This window comes from Schistocerca piceifrons, chromosome 2 (genome assembly GCF_021461385.2).
Source record: "Schistocerca piceifrons isolate TAMUIC-IGC-003096 chromosome 2, iqSchPice1.1, whole genome shotgun sequence".
Taxonomy (NCBI): domain Eukaryota; kingdom Metazoa; phylum Arthropoda; class Insecta; order Orthoptera; family Acrididae; genus Schistocerca; species Schistocerca piceifrons.
The window spans coordinates 362,234,512-362,254,281 of record NC_060139.1 but is presented as its reverse complement, the minus strand read 5'-3'; the positions used below and the strand labels follow the sequence as shown (position 1 = coordinate 362,254,281).

At 37.9% G+C, this 19,770-nt stretch overlaps 1 protein-coding gene and 1 pseudogene across 2 annotated transcripts in view; both read right to left on the bottom strand.

The window, feature by feature from the left end:
• LOC124775390 overlaps window positions 1–3,431 on the bottom strand; it is a 165,286-nt pseudogene extending 161,855 nt beyond the window's left edge.
• The window catches only part of LOC124775020, a 106,530-nt gene continuing 89,997 nt past the window's right edge, over window positions 3,238–19,770 (bottom strand). For both annotated transcript variants that reach the window (XM_047249780.1, XM_047249781.1), the window contains 2 exons: window positions 16,656–16,747; window positions 3,238–4,185 (listed from right to left, as the gene is read on the bottom strand). In XM_047249780.1, coding sequence (XP_047105736.1) covers window positions 4,151–4,185; window positions 16,656–16,747 — 127 coding nt within the window. In that variant the 3' untranslated portion in view covers window positions 3,238–4,150. The remainder of the gene's footprint in view (window positions 4,186–16,655; window positions 16,748–19,770) is intronic.

Below are 19,770 nucleotides of genomic sequence, written 5' to 3'. Positions count from 1 at the left end.
ATTTGGAAACTGTTTGTGACCATCAGTATGCCATCAGTCAGTCATCGAATACTCTAAAGTTTTCACTGGACTGTGGGGCATCCGACACCCCACACGTCTCTTTGAAAAAAGAGGAAGTCATCCTCATTAATTTACAGGCTTTTGGGGTGTCCGGAGTTGCACCGGCCACTCTATCAGGTCTGTCTCATTGTAAACAGCACATTCCTTTGCACAGGCAATCTCTGTCTCTGTGTGTTATAAGAATGGGAATGCAAATTTACATTTTTAGTGGTCATTCGCTGTTGGCACAAAATATCTCCTCGCTAGATACTTTTTCTGTTTTTGGATTCCATACCAATGACAAACTGCATTTAGTGTCTCAGCCTGTTCCATTTCACAAGTTGGACTCCTTAATGCAGTCACACAGCCCACTGAATGAGAATACCCTGGGTCGTGTGGAAAATTTTGAAGGATATATTCAACTTAAGCTGTCAGTGGTACCTAAATTCTGTTGCCCATGCCCAATTCCATTCACCATGCACAACAAGGTAAAGGCAGAGTTCCATTGTTGTCGGGATCAAGGTATTGTCTCTCCCGTTTCGAGTCAGTGGACCACTTTTCTGGTGGTGATTCAGAAGCCCGACGGCGATGTGCTGCTTTGCAATGATTTTAAACTGAACTTCAACACACAATGTGTCATGGATTTATATACAATTCTGCACCATGTAGAGTTATTGGTAAAGTTGTCAGAGGGCCAGTATTTTTCCCCATTGGCTTATGCGATGCTTACCTGCAGGTGCCATTGGGCATGGCTTCTCAGACTTTCCTGGTCCTCAACATCAGTTTAATCGCTTGCCCTTTGGAATCTCATCTGCACCTGGAATTTATCAGCAGTATTTGGAGCACGTGATTCAAGACACACCCTGTTGCAGCAATTATCTTGATGACATATGGGTAACAGGCCCTACTCGGCAGGAGCACCTACGAAACCTACAGTCAGTTTTGCAATGCCTCCTGGAAATTGGCCGTCATTGCAAACTGGAAAGTGCAGTTTTCTCTTCTAAAAACTGCAATTTTTGGGACACGTGCTTAGTAAAGTTGGTCTCGTTCCTGCAGACAACCACATCAAGGTGATTGTCAACCTGCCAGCACCGGAATGAGCTCCAGTCTTTTTTGTATAAAATTTTGTATTATATTGAGTTCATTCCCCGGGTCGCACACACCTGCCAGTTTCATAACTGGCTTCACCAGAAGGGTATTACGTTTGTCTGGTTTGCATACTGTCAACAGGTTTTTCAGTCTCTCAGTAAGTGTTTGTGCTTTGCTCTGTTTGGCTCCTTTTTACAATGGGTAAACCTTAACCCTGGCCTGTGACGTATTCCAGTATGCCATTGGTGTCGCCCTGTGCCAATTGAACCCTGATGGCACTAAACAGCCCAACGCTTATGCCTGAAAGACACTTTCCACTGCACCGTGTACGTGTAACTATTCACAGGTGGAAAAGGAGGTGCTAGCTTTTATTTTCGGAGTGAAGAAATTAATGGTGTTGGTTTCCTTATTTGGCTCTCATTCAAAGCTGCTGGATAAGACTGCCCACCAATTGCAGAGGTGGGCCCTCTTTCTCAGTAACTGTTGCTATGTTTTTTTTACCCAGCATACCGATGCTGGTGGACTGTCAAGGCTACCATTGGGGCCTGATCCGGAGTTCAACCAGCAGGAGGCCCCCATGTTCGCAAGGGTGTTGTCTTGCAGCAAACCCTGTTGGATTTTCCATCAAATGCCACAGCTAATGACCCACTTTTCCAGAAAATCATTTTGGCTGTCAGTTGTTTGTGGTGGATGCCAGCAGGGAGCAACGGACCCACCATGCAAATCAGCTACATTTGTGCCCTATTGGGACATCAACGCTGCAGTCTTCTCGTCAGCCAGGTGGCAGGATTTGGGTGAGGGCTCACCTTGCTGCACCATGCTTCCTTGTTGCCATCCCCTCCGTGTCCTCCTGTCACCTGCAGCCTCAGCCCCTCCTCCTCCTCCTCCTCCTCCTCCTCCTCCTCATCCCCCCCCCCCCTGCCAAAACAGTTGGATTTGTCTCCACTGCTACCTTGCACGCCTTGTCAAGTGCTTCACCTTTAGCCGTCTGTGCTTGCCACATGCCAAGTCATTCCTGTGCCTGTCTCTGTGTCAGTTTGGACCCTTTGCTTCCTGTAGATTCACCCACAGAGCGGGTTCATTTTCCACTCATGGGGTTCTGTTCCCCGGCTATTATCAAGCCACTTTTTGCCTGTGAAGTACCCACACCGACTGTGTAGTGTAACAGCATTGTTATGCCTGTGTAGATACTAAAGAAAGCTTTGGTTACTGTCCAGATAGCTAAACATATTATGTTGGATATGTGTTCTGTCTTACTTTGTATCATGCAGCAAATGCTTCTTAAGAAGTATCCTGACATTGTTTTTGTAGCAATGCTATTATTCTGGCAGGTGTATGTTTTTCTACAGTTTGAACCACTGTTTAATTCATACTTGTCATGAAGTGTATCAAACAGCTCATTGCTTGAACTAACTGACTCTAGCTGCAGTAAAGCTGTTACCTTACAATATTTAATTTACTGAACATATAGACTTTCCTGCCTCTTTTTCCCCTTTATGCCTTGTTAATTGTTGCTTCTACAACTGCATCAGTAAATCCAATCAATGTACACATACTTAAGGATTTCAAGTCTATTGTTGCCAATATTCCTTTCAAGAGAGTGAGCTTTATGCACAGTATAATAGGGGGTGCAATCTTTATTAAAAGCATAATAGGTCAAGATATGTTGTAAAGTCATACAAAAACACATAGTAATTCATAGTAAATTTGTCATTAACTACACCAGACTTAGTTTCATAAGACAAAAAATGTGCTTCTGAAGCTCCGCAACACAAATTACTTTATAAAAGTCTGAAACTGCTACAGACATATGGTGATTTTTAATAATTCCTTTACTTTTTGGTAGAAATTTGTAACAGACAAGTAGTGAAATTATTAACACAAAATGTGAAGCATGAGAATATCATTGTTGTTTATCATCTTAGATTAGTGTTAGTAAGAAAATGGCTTTTTATTGAAGTTTTTGTCACACTGAGATTTATTACACTGTTTATCATTAACATTACTCCTTCCTTTGCAATGGCATCTAAGTTTGGTGTTAAAGCTGTATATGGCCAATATGACCCAAAGTCATCCCAACCCAGGTCATCAGCCAATATCAAAACAATGTTTTGTGTCAAGCCACTTTTTATTGCATCAACAGAATTTGTTGTATCCTGTGACAGGTTTATATGTGGTGAATCATAATCTTCAGCAATGAAATAGCCTGATGTATACACACTACTGAGGTGCGGGTTAAAAATCATCACCAGGAACAATATCACATTGAATTTGTACTTCCAGTGGAAATTATTTGCACACATTCTTCTTGCGGTCAACTACAATGAGCAGAAAAGTTGCTGAAAGCAAATTAGAACACTGTCTCTAATAATCTGCTAATGCCATTTTTGAAACAGTGCAACAACATAATACTTGCTATACACACATCATTACACACACTCATATGTAGACAATATACAGCATTAATTTTACAATCATTAAAATTGATAGAAAGTAAGCAAATTTTAATACATAACAGCAACAGTTTGAAGAATACTTTTACTCCATAAAAATACTGTTACAGGGCTATAGGACACTGAAAAAAATATACAAGGGACGAGATGAGAACACCCTTATTCACAGGTACTAAAATTTTCTTATTTAACTGGAACTAATATGCTTTATGGCAGTGAAAATTAAATGCTATTGAAACATGTGAGTTGAAATTTTAATTTTTGACTGATTCATGTAAGAGCTATGGTAACATACCAACTGTCATTATTCACTGAAACTAAACTGACACTAAAATTGTATTAAATCTTACTTACATGTTATGATATAGAAATGATATGTTTAGTGAACTAACACAGATCTCTCAACACTCAGCACTATTTCTCTGAAGCTGAATAACTGACAAATTACAATTATAAAACACAAGAGAGTCAAGAAATTCTCCTCACTGATCACTAAGCACTGCTGTGCACCACATAATCATCATCTATGAAGCGGAATATATACAGTTTCTTGATAGACTTATCTGATTTCACACAGCAAAATGTGTCCTTTGAAACCCTTGACCTGGAAATGACAAAGAACTTTTTACTGATACTGGAGGCACATGTTATCTGATAACAACTCTTGTCAAATACTTTACACATATTGAACAATCAAACTGTGATTTTATAGTAATTAATGTGCACATTATCAGATAAAAACAGTAATTAGAAAGACTCACATCCACAGGAAGTATTAAATACACTCACAAGTTTCCGATAAGTGTTATCATTCAAAAACTGAATACAGGAAACGTTTAAGATAATTGAGAATCCACTTATGAATTTTTCCATACATTATTGGAGCAGTAGAGCCAACATCAAACCATCTTGTCAACTCTCCTTCATGATGTTTTGATCATATAACCTTGTGCCCCATCTAAGGTGATCTCATGTAGGGGAAGAAATATGAGCTTCCATTCTAAAACTGACTAATCTTCAACAAGAATCATTTGAAACATGAATTCTGTGTGCCAAAATTGGAACTATACTGATTTTTGTCACCTAAATGCTGGGAGCAAATTGCAGTGTCTTTCATTCACAGAAAGTATAAATTGAACAGACCACTTTTTCAATAAAAGAAAGATGTGGAAAGTGCCTGCAGCAAAATAAGGGATCCACAAAAAAGATGAAGTGTTTTCTAACATAAAGTTAATTACAATAACAATTTAGTAGTGAGGCAAGTATGTCACTGAGAGAGCTGTGTTGTGAAAGACAACATTTGATGTCTTTCGGGGGAAAATCCAATAAAACAAAAACGAAAACTACAAGTGTGCGAAGCTTGTAGCCCAGCCAAAAGGTTCCAGAGCTTCAAATTAAATCATTTATTGATATGTACATATATCATGTTCTGTAAATCCTATCATGAGAGAGAGCCTTCTAGAATATGGAAAACTGAAGTTCTATATTAATAGGCAGAAAAAGCCCTCAAAACTACTTCTGTAAAGTACTCTAAAAGTTCAAATGGTTCAAATGGCTCTAAGCACTACGGAACTTAACATCTGAGGTCATCAGTCCCCTAGACTTAGAACTACTTAAACCTAACTAACCTAAGGACTTCACACACATCCACGCCTGAGGCAGGATTCGAACCTGCGACCATAACAGCAGCGCAGTTCTGGACTGAAGCGCCTAGAACCACTCAGCCACAGGGGCAGGCTATACACTAAAAGTCAATTCTGACTCTCACTAATCTATGCACAGTGATAATTTTGGTAAATATTTCTACATTAGTCTACATATATATTATGAGTAACTAATTTCAAACAACCAACTGTTCCTATTCTTTCACTATTCAGTTACAGCTTTTATCTGTCATTTCATACTAAGCATTTATCTAATTGTACTTATATCAGACAGCACTCTCTATCAGTTTCCTACGTACTGGAAAAAAAGTTAAAAATGTATATAACATGACATTACTGTTAACCAGAATTTATATCCCCAAGTCCACTCACCTGATAGATTATAGGAGTGACTAATACCTGTACTCTTTTGTTTGAAGCTCTGCTGATTTCCAATTTCATGCCTGATGTCTACTGGCAACCTGTTAATGACTGGCGCGGAGACTATAAGACACTGTTATGAATCTTAGACAGGTACACATATAGTCTATATGAAATACTTTTGTCTGCAATAATGTGGTTATGAATGTCACAGTTCATCATAAATTCATTCTTGCTGTTTATCACAAATACCATTAGAGAGTTTAAGAGTACCTAAGTCCCTGAATAGACTCCTGGAAGATGTTTGGCTATCAACTGCAGATAATATTGTTACCACAAGTTCCTGTAGGTTAAATACTTTCTTGATTTTAACTACATTGCCCCAAAAGATTAACCTAGAGAATATTAGTGAGTGAAAATATGCTAAATATGCTAACAGTTCTGTGACAGATCAAAATTGTGGGAAAAATTCCTTACTGCTAAGAATACAGAAACAAGATTTTGATTTACTTATTCATAAAATATTTCCATCACATCGCAATTTGTTATCCATTTGGATGCCTACGAATTTCATGCATGGCGTTTAGTTTGGTCGGTGATTATTGTTTTCTACTTCTGTAACGGAAAATCACATTCTTTTCTTTGGAATTGTGTAACATGAGTCTTTAAGAGATTGTGGATTAATCTGTGTACTGTGAACCACTGATAAATCTATTCCATAATTATTTCTGGTGTGATATACTTGGTACTGAACCTTGCATGGATACCATATGCAATATTTAAATGAAAGTTCCACCAACTGTATAGATTGTTTATTCTACTGTATAATTACGATTTCAGCTTGGCTGTTTTGAAGTACCCAACTGAATAAATACAATGGACCAGAAGGTATATAACATCATGACATGAAATGTAGGATCACAAATTTATAAAATTTTTTAGAATTCATAAATTATTGAAATCATGTTACTTACATGTTATGCATGATTAGACATCTTTAAAGAAAGTCACTGTCAAACTATGTTAAATTTGTTATGTAATGCATGTGCCACAGAATATAAATCAGAACACATTCACAAAGTGTGTGTCAGAAGTGGAACAAACATGACTGACATATGTTTAGTATCTATGCCATAAAATGACTATCAGAACCAGTCAATACATGTGCAAGTGCCATTATCTAAAGCCGCACTGTCAAATTTACAAACATAGTGGAACCCAAAGATGAGCATCGTAAGCTGTCAGTTTATGTGGTGTACTCTACGATTGAATCCAGGATGTGTTGTTGGCAATAGGCCAGAGTTACATACCCTGAATAAAGTTTGTGTATCGTTGGATGGTTTTCTCTGTTGCTAATATGTAGTGTAAACAAATGTTCTTAAACCAAGAAATTTAGCCATGGTTATAAATCATGCACTATGTTAAATACGAAATATTATTGTGCATTACTGCAACTTAGGTCAGTCTTAAAGCAACATAATGTAACAATCTGTCAAAATGTACTACGAAAGTTGATCATATACAACCATATTATGAAAGAGCACACAAATGCTTTACAGTATCCTGTTACATTATGGTATATAATGTTTTTATGACAAATATTTGTAGTATACAACATTTTTAAAACAAACATTCGTTCGTTCTTTCATAGAACAACTGTATATGATCTGCTTTCATAGTACATTTTGATAGATGGTTACGTTATGTACCTTTTACAACTGATCTACTTTGCAGTAATGCATGATTATAGTTCATATTCAGCATACCACATGATGTATAACAGCCCATTCCTATCATTGCTAAATTCCCTGGTATATGTGTATTTGTTTACACAATATATTCATAACTTAGAACAACCATCAAAAGATATAAAATCCTTATTGAATTTATGTAACTCTGTTCTATTGCCTACAACACTTCTCTAGATTCAACCACAGAGTACATCATATAAACTGACAGGCTACAATGTTCATCTTTGGTTTCCATTACTTACTCCATTACTTGGACTTACTCCATAGATGTACATCATAAGCTGCTAAATAAATAAATTAGGAAATTCAATAATGTCGCTTTAGATAATGGTGTCTGAACATGTAGTGACTGTTCTTGGTGATCATTTTATGTCACAGTTACTACATGTATGTCAGACATGATTTTCCTATTTTTGCCAGAAGCTCTACGAAAATGTTCTCATTCATATGCTATGACACTTGCATTATATAACAAAGTTTAATATATTTTGATGATGACTTTGTTTACAGAAGTTTAATCATGCTTAAAATGTAAGCAAATATTTTCAATAATAAATTTTGAAACTCCAAAAAAAATTTTTGATCTTAAACTGTACCGGCATAATGCTACCTACTTTCTGATTCACTGCATTTTTCATTAAATTCTGTACATATTTATCTTTTCAGTGTGGTAGTTGAAAATAGCCAAATGCCAAAATCATGACTGTAAAGTTCACGTCATATAGGAAGGCAGCTCTATTTTCAGCCATTCTGTGCAATCCAGACGACTGACTGCTAGCGGCCAATAAGATTCATTCTCTCTCCGAGCGGCTAGCCGCGAGTTACAACCTAGACTGCAAGAATCTCGCTCAGGCATGCTGTGCTGTTTCCATATTTTGCAACAGTGCAGTTTCATTCACAAGGTGACCAAATTATTCATTCTGATGTCGATGTTACTTTCTTGTAACAGTATAGCTGTGATTTTGTATCTGTAAACATTTTAGTGTGACTTCCAAATAAATATGTCAGGTGAAGGCAATAAACGTGGAGTTGTGTACAAGCAACTTTAATTAAATTTTGTGCCTGTGGAGTAACTTCTTAGTTGTATGACTGAATGATTTCCTGTCAGAATGGTCACAGTATGCAGCAACTGACAAAAAATCAACAAGAAAAACAGAAATGATATCTGGCGTTTGCAAGTAAGCTTTGTAGGCCTTCTGCTGTTCCTTTCATAAATGATTTAGGAGACAATCTGAACTGTCCTCTTAGACTGTTTGCAGATGATGCTGTGATTGACCATCTTATAAAGTCACCAAATGATTAAAACAAATTAGAAAACGATTTAGATAAGATACCTGTGTGATGAGAAAAGTGGCAACTAACTCTAAATAATGAAAAGTCTGAATTAATCCACACGAGTACTAAAGAGAACATGCTAAATGTCGGTTTACAGAATGTTGTTGTTGTTGTTGTTGTGGTATTCAGTCCAAAGACTGGTTTGATGCAGCTCTCCATGCCCCTCTATCCTGTGCAAGCCTCTTCCATCTCCGAGTAACTACTGCAACATACATCCTTTTGAATCTGCTTAGTGTATTCATCTCTTGGCTGCCTCCTACAATTTTTACACTCCATTCTTCCCTCCAACACTAAATTGGTGACTGCTTGATGGCTCAAAATGTGTCCTACCAACTGTCAAGTTGTGTCACAAATTCCTCATCTGCTCAATTCTTTTCAATACCGCCTCATTAGCTATGTGATCTACCCATCTAATCTTCAGCATTCTTCTGTAGCTCCACATTTGAAAAGCTTCTATTCTCTTCTGGCCTAAACTGTTCATAATCCACATTTCACTTCCATACATGGCTACACTCCACACAAATACTTTCAGAAATGATTTCCTAACACTTTTCTCCCAAGTTCTGTTCAGTACCTCCTCATTAGTTACGCGATCTACTCATCTAGCATTCTCCTGCAGTACCCCAGTTCAAAAGCTTCTATTCTCTCCTTGTCTAAATGATTTATCGTCCATGTGTCACTTCCATACAGGGCTATGCGCCATACAAATACTTTCAGAAAAGACTTCCTGACACTTAAATCTATACTCAATATTAGCAAAGTTCTGTTCTTCAGAAACACTTTTCTTGCCACAGCCAGTCTACATTTTATATCCTCTCTACTTCAACCATCATCACTTATTTTGCTGCCCAAATAGCAAAACTCATCTATTACTTTAAGTGTCTCATTTCCTAACCTAATTCCTTCATCATCACCTGATTTAATTTGACTACACCCTATTATCCTCATTTTGCTTTTGTTGATATTCGTCTTATTTCCTTCTTTCAAGACACTGTCCATTCCATTCACCTTTTCTTCTAAGTCCTTTACTGTCTCTGACAGAATTACAATGTCATCGGCGAACCTCAAAGTTTTTATTTCTTCTCCCTTGATTTTAATTCCTACTTCAAATTTTTCTTTTATTTTCTTTACTGCTTGCTCAAAATACAGACTGAATAACATTGGGGATAGGCTACAATCCTGTCTCACTCCCTTCTCAACCACTGCTTCCCTTTTGTGCTCCTCGACTCTTATAACTGCCATCTTTTTTCTATACAAATTGTAAATAGCCTCTCGCTCCCTACATTTGCCCTTGCCACCTTCAGAATTTGAAAGAGAGTATTCCAGTCAACACTGTTAAAAGCTTTCTGTAAACATAGGTTTACCTTTCCTTACCCTATCTTCTAAGATAAGTCATAGGGTCAGTATTGCCTCGTGTGGTCTAACATTTCTACAGAATACAAACTGATCTTCCCTGAGGTCAGCTTCTACCAGTTTTTCCATTCGTCTGTAAAGAATTCGTGTTAGTACTTTGATATTGTGACTTATTAAACTGATAGTTCGGTAATTGTCACACCTGTCAACACCTGCTTTCTTTGGGATTGGAATTATTATATTTTTCTTGAAGTCTAAGGGTATTTCACTCATATTATACAGCTTGCTCACCAATGGGAGAGTTTTGTCATGGCTGGCTCTCCTAAGGGTATCAGTAGTTCTGTCGGAATATTGTCTACTCCTGAGGCCTTGTTTAGACTAACGCCTTTCACTGCTCTGTCAAATTCTTCATGCAGTATCATATCTCCCATCTCATCTCCCTCTATGTCCTCTTCCATTTCTATAATATTGCCTTCAAGTACATCACCCTTTATAGTGTTTTGGGATATCTGTAAACATCCCAACACACTATTGGAAAGCCGTCAACAAGAGAGGCTCGTGAGTAAACGAATAAGGATAAATGTAATGGGAAAGGGACACTGTGTGTTTTCCGTTCTTGTATGCAGTGAATGTGGAGCAGTGGTAGAGCTGGTGAGATGGGGACCACTAAAAACGGTATTACAACTGTCTGGGAGTAATTTGTACTATGGTGCAGCAAGTGCCTGAATCCGAGAGCCATGGAGTAAACAACACACCAACAAGGCATAATGAACTACTGAAGAGAGTTAGTTGATTTTTTTTCCCTCTCAGGTCCTACAGAATACATGTACAGACATTTGAATGTACTCAAGAGTGTGATTTATTACCATAGCAAATGTTAGTTGTGTTGTGAAAACTAATAGTGAAAATGTTGGGCAAAATATACCCCTGTTTGTGAGAAGCATGGCTATTTATTTAGTAGCGCATTAGAGAGAACTTTTGGAAGCATTACAGGAACCTTCACCGCAGTTGGATCGACAGGGAGGTGGCATGGAAGGATCCGGACCACCAAAAAACTACTCTGAGAAGAGAGGATAAAGATAATACTACTTTCATCTGGCGGTGTATTGGGGTTGGCAAAATATTGCCCTGTTATATCAGCCAGGGACCCAACTTTCCGTTAGTGCTGGTATAAGGCCCACCACAAATCTTACAAAATAAACAACACCAGGAAAAGAAGGAAAAATACACCCCACATTGTACAGATCTTCTATATACTCCTTCCACGTTTCTGCTTTCCCTTCTTTGTGTAGGAATGGTTTTCCAGCTGGGCTCTTGACATTCATACAGGTGATCGTCTTTTCACCAAAAGGTCTCTCTAATTTTCCTGTAGGCAGCATCTATCTTACCCCTAGTGATATATGCTTCTACATCCTTACATTTGTCCTCTAGCCATTCCCACTTAGCCATTTTGCACTTCCTGACGATCTCATTTTTTGAGACGTTTATATTCCTTTTTGTCTGCTTCATTTACTTCATTTTTATACCTTCTCCTTTCATCAGTTGAATTCAATATCTCTTGTGTTACCCAAGGATTTCTACTAACCCTTGTCTTTTTACCTACTTGAGCCTCTGCTGCCCTCACTCTTTCATCTCTCAGAGTTACCCATTTAACTTCTACTGTGCCTCTGGTTCTTTCAATTTATCCATGTCCCATATCCTTAAATTTGTACTTTTTTGGAGTTTCTTCAGTTTTAATCTACAGTTCGTAACCAATAACTTGTGGTCAGATTTCACATTTGCTGCTGGAAATATCTTACAATTTAAAACCAGGTTCCTAAATCAATGTCTTACTATTATATAATCAATCTGAAACCTTCCAGTGTCTCCATGTCTCTTCCATGTCTCTTTCTGATTCTTAAACCAAGTGTCAGCGATGATTAAGTTATGCTCTGAACAAAATTCTACCAGGCGGCTTCCTCTTTCATTCCTTACCTCCAGTCCATATTCACCTACTAGTTTTCCTTCTCTTCATTTTCCTACTACCGAATTCCAGTCCCTCATGACTATTAAATTTTCATCTCCCTTAACTATCTGAATAATTTCTTTTATCTCATCACACATTTCTTCAATCTCTTCATCATCTGTAGAGCTAGTTGGCATATAAACTTGGACTACTGTGGTAGGCGTGGGCTTTGTGTCTATCTTGGCTACAATAATTCATTCACTATGCTCTTTGTAATAGCTTTTCCACGTTCCTATTTTTTAATTCATTATTAAACCTACTCCTGCATTATCCCTATTTTATTTTGTATTTACAGCCCTGTATTCACCTGACAAGAAGTCCTGTTGCTCCTGCCACCGAACTTCATTAATTCCCACTATGTCTAACTTTAACCTATCCATTTCCCTTTTTAAATTTTCTAACCTACATCCCCGGTTAAGGGATCTGACATTCCACACTCATCTGCATAACTCCAGTTTTGTTTCTCCCGATAACGACATTGTCCTGAGTAGTCCCCACCTGGAGATCCAAATGGAGGACTATTTTACCTCCACAATATTTTACCCAAGAGGACGCCATCATCAGTTGACCATACAGTAAAGCTGCATGGCTTCAGGAAAAATTATGTCTGTACTTTACCCTTGCTTTCAGCCGTTCGCAGTAACAGCACAGTGATGCTGTTTTGGTTCATGTTACACAGGCCAATTCAGTCAATTATCCGGATTGTTGCCCCTGCAACTACTGAAAAGGCTGCTGCCCCTCCCTCTTCAGGAACCACACGTTTGTCTGGCCTCACAACAGACACCCCTCTGTTGTGGCTTCTCCTATGGTTCGGCTATCTGTATCGCTGAGGCACACAAGCCTCCCCACCAATGGCGTGGTCCATGGTTCATGGGGGGAGGGTTTACAGGATAAGTTGAGTTGAATTTACAGCCCTTACATTTGTTTGTTTACAGGATAAAACACAGAAATCTAAAGGCTGTAAATTCAACTAATAAGTTAGGGATGACAATTACAAATAACTTAAATTGTAATGATCGCATGGATAATGTGTGGAAAACAAACCAAAGACTGCGATTTATTGGTAGAACACTTAGAAAATGTAACAGATCTACTAAAGAGATTACTTATATCATGTTGTCCCTCTTCTGGAGTATTGCTGTCCAGTGTGGGATCCACAGCAGATAGGAGTCACGAAAAGTTCAAAGAATGGCAGCTCGTTTTGTACTGTTGCGAAATTGGGGAGAGACTGCCTCGGTTATGATACATGAGTTGGGGTGGAAATCATCAAAACAAAAGTGTTTTTCATTGTGGCAGGATCTTCTCATGAAATTTCAGTTACCAGATTTCTCTTTTTTGGCACCCACCTACATAAAAAGGAATGATCACATGATAAAATAAGATAAATTTGAGCTCTCACGGAGAGATTAAAGTGTTTGTGTTTCCTGCGCACTGTCTGAGAGTGGAACAGTAGAGATATAGCTTGAAGGTAGTTCGATGAACCTTCTGCCAGGCACTTAATTGTGGATCGCAGAATAATCGTGGAGATGTATACATAGATGCTTCATAAGCAGTCTAGGTGGTTTACATCCCGCATTTATAACTTTTTAAAATGTGTATCTGAAAGTGAGACTTCTATTTTTGAGATTTCGAAGATTCAAGAATGAATTGCAGAAGCATGTATTGGCAAGAGAACTGTACAGAGAATAATAAACAAAAGTGTCAGAGCTGCAGTAACGTCAGCAAAATTTGTTTTTACGCCACCTGTAAAGCAACGAAACCACAAGAAACCTGTAACACAAATGGATGGTTTTGACTAAGATGTTTTAAAGTGCTCCATGTATGAAATATATATGAGCAGGGAATACCCGTCATCAAAGAAATTTCTTACAATTATGCCTGAGCAAATTGGCTTCAAAGATAGCACTTCATCAATGCAAAGAATTTTGAAAGACATTGGTTTCAAATGTTTTAAGAAGACAGTTTTTAATTGAAAGAAGCGACACAGAATCAGCACGAACCACAACCCTTAAAAAGATGCACGATACAAGAGGGGGTGGTAGCTCTACAGTGTATTACATTGATGAAACATGAACGAATCAGAATCATTCGATGAATACCTGCAGGAAAACGAGTGATGGTACTGAAGGTTTTAAAGTTCCCACAGGAAAAGATTCTCCGAGACTTATTTCTGCATGCTGGCTCTTCTTCTGATTTGGTTCCTGAGAGCAAACTTGTATTTAGGTGTAAGAAAATCAGTAGTGACTAGCATTCGAAAATGAACACTGTCGCTTTCAAGAAGTGGTTCACTGAACAATTCTTGCCATACCTTGATTCGAAGTCGATCATTGTAATTACCATGTCAGTTATCATTCAGTTGTTACAGAGAAAAGACCAAGTACGAATACCAGGAAAGGTGTTGTTCTCTGGCTGAACATAAAAATATACCGGGCAATATAAGCCAGATCCATGCTAAACTCCTTCAGCTTGTTAATTTATAAAAGTCACGCAACAGAATGTACAAATTTGGCTTTTTTGCATGTGAACATGCATTTACCCATATATCACTGTCATTTTAATCCAATAGAATTAATTTGCAGACAGGTTACAAGCTAAGTGGGGGGGGGGGGGGGGAGGGGGAGGGGGGGGAGGGAGGGGAAATTCAAGATAACACACGCTGAAATGCTTGTGCATGAAGCACCAGGCAGCAGCAGCCTTCAGCATGGGTACACTGTGGGCAGCTCACTGAAAAGTTTGAGAAATAAGACTTTGACAGGGAGGCGAGGATGCATAAAAGCCTTGAATCTACCCTCCTAAATTTACAATCAGATGGTTTGGACGTGAACTTTGATACCAGGTGGTATTACGACGTAGACTTTGAAACAAAGTAAAGTAATAATCTTCCTTGGTTTCACAGACTCATGGTTTGAAATGTTTTTGTCAACTGCATACATAGTACATAAGAACTTCCTAGGTTTTATTGATTAGGAATACACAGCCTATGAAGTATTCACCCTATAATGTTTAACACATTGCCTAAGGAGAAGTTAAGCTTTTCCCAGTGTGTTGTACACTCTGATTACTCATAAGAATGCGGCCAAATAAATTCACCAAAAACTGCAATATTTCGGCAAGTAAACACCAGCCATTTTCAAGGCACAAATTGTAAAATGTCTTAAAGCGAAAGGGAGGGGTTGCCTGTTGAGATACTGGTGGTTTTCAGCATTATCATCAGCATTCTTTTGAGTTATTCACAGAAGATGGTTAATTGTTTGCATGTTCAATGGATCATAAATGTGTTCTCCCACTGTAATGTTGAATGAATTAATTCAAACTCATAATGCCTCTTGACACTGGAAAATATAACAAACTGAAAATTTTTACAATAGTCTCATGTACTAGTAGTCCTCGCTACCATTTCTTCTTTTTTACACATATTGATTTACATTGAATGTCAGTGAAACACAGCCTTATACAGGCATTATACACATTTACAAAAATTGTATGGAGTAGAAGCAGTTGTCAAGTAAATATAATCCTTTTGATTTGCGTTGGAAGTTTATTTTCATGTGTATATCCAAATCACAATAAACAGCAATTACTGCAACCATTTCTGATGATCCTGTCGTTAGACAATCGTCATTTTGAGAAAAATTACACTTGACGTCTTCACAAAGTTGCATCAGCTGTTCTCTCCTACCAACGACACACAGACAACTGCTATGGAGCAGTGGACACAACCACAAGAGTAAGACTTCTCTCGTGTAGATGTCTGATTGAAATTGATTTTAAAATGTATAATTCCCACATTGTACTGATGGCAAATGGGCCTGACAGTTGACTGCAGCAACACAGTTCGGCAACACGGACCTTGTTTGCCCACTCTCTGTCACCACGCATACGCAGACCTCATCCCCTCCACAATTTCCTATCACTCTGCTCTATGTGCAGAAGTGCCATCCTACGTGACGTGGGCTATAGACTAAACAATTTATACAGTCAAATGGTGGAGCTTTCATTTAAACAGTATTATATGACTGTGGCCTCAAGCTACAGAAAGAGTATCACCATATTTAATGTTTACCTACTGCAAATTTAGCTTTACTCCTGTGGTATCATTTGTTAATATGACACTCTCTTTTCTGTAGTTAAGATATGACTCCATCTACATAAAGGTAGTGCATATAATGGCGCAACATTGTAGTTTCCTTGGTCGTGTTTTACAATGTACACAACTGAAAGTATAGTATTAGCAAGATTACAAAAAATGCTCTCAGGATAATTTTTCCTGTTTAGTTCAACCAGAATTAAGTTTTGGAAATCATATATTGCTTTTTCCATAGAGAAACTTTAACAGTGGCCAAATTGAGCAGTGTTAAAAGATAATTGGATCAGTATTCAGCATTCATCATCAGTAAGGCTTAAGGAGGAGGCTATGGATGAGGATTTCACAAAGTACTGTTCCAGATGACTGTCATCTTGACATTAAGGTGACACCAAGTTATTCTACTGGTGTAGTGTGCACAACAGATGAGGTTTCCTATTACAGTCCAGGAAATGCATAGTGTCTGAATAGCTAGTACGCGGCTAATGGCTATAGAAGTAAAACTGAAAAATGTAAGCTTACCAATACATCTTAAGATAGTCTGTACTTGTTCTTCATTAGTACTGTAAAATATGTGGCACGTGAACGATTTTGCAGTGCTGCAAGATTTTTCCCTGTGAAAGAAAGAGTGAAGTCATTTATTTTCCAGAAAAGATACATGTTCTAAATCTAGTGACAGGCTGGATTTTTTCAGTCACAGAAATGTAACTGCAGAACCATTGCACATGGCACGCTCGTCATATGTGAGATATTTATTTTCTTCAATATCTAAGACTTGTGAGTGTCAATAAAGGACACACAGGGATTTTATTATTTACAATATTTATATTCTTTTCACAAGAAATGTACTAGATTGAAGCACATCTAATCTTCGAACCTCATCTCAGTGCATATCTGGATTAACATTAATATGAATATAGAATAACAAGTGCAAAGTAGTTTTAATGTTACAAATTTGTAAAGATTACTTTTTGATTAAAAGATATTCATGAATGTGATGCACGAGAAAAGGCGAGGTTATGGAAACAGAATAACAAAATAGTTTTTGTGAGTTTGTAGCTCAACAGTAGTGAGCTTACAGGCAGCAAGAGAGCTACAAGCATCACTAGGCCAGAGAAATGAGCAAAAACTATTTTGTGATTCTGTTTCTCTAAAAACTCACCTTTTTCATGTACCAAATAACATGAAAAAGTTTTGGATAAAGGATGTTAAGGAATAGTTTTTGTTCCTTCCTCAAGGCTTTTGATGTTTGCAGCTTTCTTTCTGCCTGTAACTTGTCAGCACAGTACTGTCCACCTACAAACTCACTGCCCATTCTCATTCTACAGTGGCAGCACGTACAGTTGGTAAATGATAACAAATACTAAAAATAACAAACAGTGCCCAATATGACTTCCTACTGTAGGCTCCTTTCAATTGTCTTGCCTGAAACTGTTACTTCTTTGCCGCAGCAGTCCTTCAAAGGAGGTATAAAGACTTTCTACTAAACATTCTAACAAATTTCTTTAGTAAAATGGCTCTATTCTGAAAATATTTCTGGCTTTTTCATGATGACCAAGTCTTTTATAACCACAATATTTTGTCTGAAATTGAAATTTAAAATCTCACTTGCATCACAACTTCACTAAAATGTAAAAGTTTCCTGGCAAATTGCCACTGAAAATGTTAAATCATTATGCTCATTTTACGGAGGATTTCGGTAAACTTCAGTAAGAATAAAACTCTGTCCTTCATATAAAAATAAATCCACATGCCAAGCAATATCTCACACAGTTGGCATTAGAGAAAACTGTTAATAGAAATTCACTGCGTTTTCTCAACTGGTATAACATTGTTCAGAAATGAGAGTTCCATATTGCTCACAAAAAATTTTCTCTACATCAGTGGCAGAGTGCGGACAGACATGGAGACTGTAGCAACTAACAGGTCCAACTCCTCTTCTACCAGCCCACAGGGGCAGGTTTCATTTGAGGGTGTAGCCAATGTGTGAAATGCCCTACTCTGAACAGCTAGTGACCACAGCTCCAGCTAATAACTATATCCATTTTGATCATTGGCATTTCATTTGAGACTTTGTAGTCACCTAATAATCTGGTGCTGGTAGTGTATGTTTCTCCTGAGTGAAGCCCAGTAAAAAGGATCAATGTTGTTGTTGTTGTTGTTGTTGTTGTTGTTGTGGTCTTCAGTCCAGAGACCGGTTTGATGCAGCTCTCCATGCTACTCTGTCCTGTGCAAGCTTCTTCATCTCCCAGTACCTACTGCAAGCTACATCCTTCTGTATCTGTTTAGTGTATTCATCTCTTGGTCTTCTTCTACGATTTTTACCCTCTAAGCTGCCCTCCAATACTAAATTGGGTATCCCTTGATGCCTCAGAACAGGTCCTACCAACCGATCCCTTCTTCTAGTCAAGTTGTGCCACAAACTTCTCTTCTCCCCAATCCTATTCAATACCTCCTCATTAGTTATATGATCTACCCATCTAATCTTCAGCATTCTTCTGTAGCACCACATTTTGAAAGCTTTTATTCTCTTCTTGTCCAAACTAGTTATCGTCCATGTTTCACTTCCATACATGGCTACACTCCATACAAATACTTTCAGAAATGACTTCCTGACACTTAAATCTATACTCGATGTTAACAAATTTCTCTTCTTCAGAAACGCTTTCCTTGCCATTGCCAGTCTACATTTTATATCCTCTCTACTTCGACCATCATCAGTTATTTTGCTCCCCAAATAACAAAACTCCTTTACTACTTTAAGCATCTCATTTCCTAATCTAATTCCCTCAGCATCACCCGACTTAATTCGACTACATTCTATTATCCTCGTTTTGGTTTTGTTGATGTTCATCTTATACCCTCCTTTCAAGACACTGTCCATTCCGTTCAACTGCTCTTCTAAGTCCTTTGCTGTCTCTGACAGAATTACAATGTCATCGGCGAACCTCAAAGTTTTTATTTCTTCTCCATGGATTTTAATACCTACTCCAAACTTTTCTTTTGTTTCCTTTATTGCTTGCTCAATATACAGATTGAATAACATCGGGGATAGGCTACAACCCTGTCTCAATTCCTTCCCAACCACTGCTTCCCTTTCATGTCCCTTGACTCTTATAACAGCCATCTGGTTTCTGTACAAATTGTAAATAGCCCTTCGCTCCCTGTATTTTACCCCTGCCACCTTCAGAATTTGAAAGAGACTGTTCCAGTCAACATTGTCAAACGCTTTCTCTAAGTCTACAAATGCTAGAAATGTAGGTTTGCCTTTCCTTAATCTTTCTTCTAAGATAAGTCGTAGGGTCAGTATTGCCTCACATGTTCCGATATTTCTACGGAATCCAAACTGATCTTCCCTGAGGTCGGCTTCTACTAGTTTTTCCATCCATCTGTAAAGAATTCGCATTTGTATCTTGCAGCCGTGACTTATTAAACTGATAGTATCGTAAATAAAGAAAAATCAATGTAATGAAATCATATTGCATGTAAAATAATAGGCTTCTGACCAGTTTGTGCTATATACATTTCTTTACTGCCACATAAAAAACATAGAAAAGCGCCCAATAACTCCAAAAACATTTACTTCAAATTTTTGAAAATTTGTAAGAGTTATCTGTTTTCAAACCCTACAACTCAG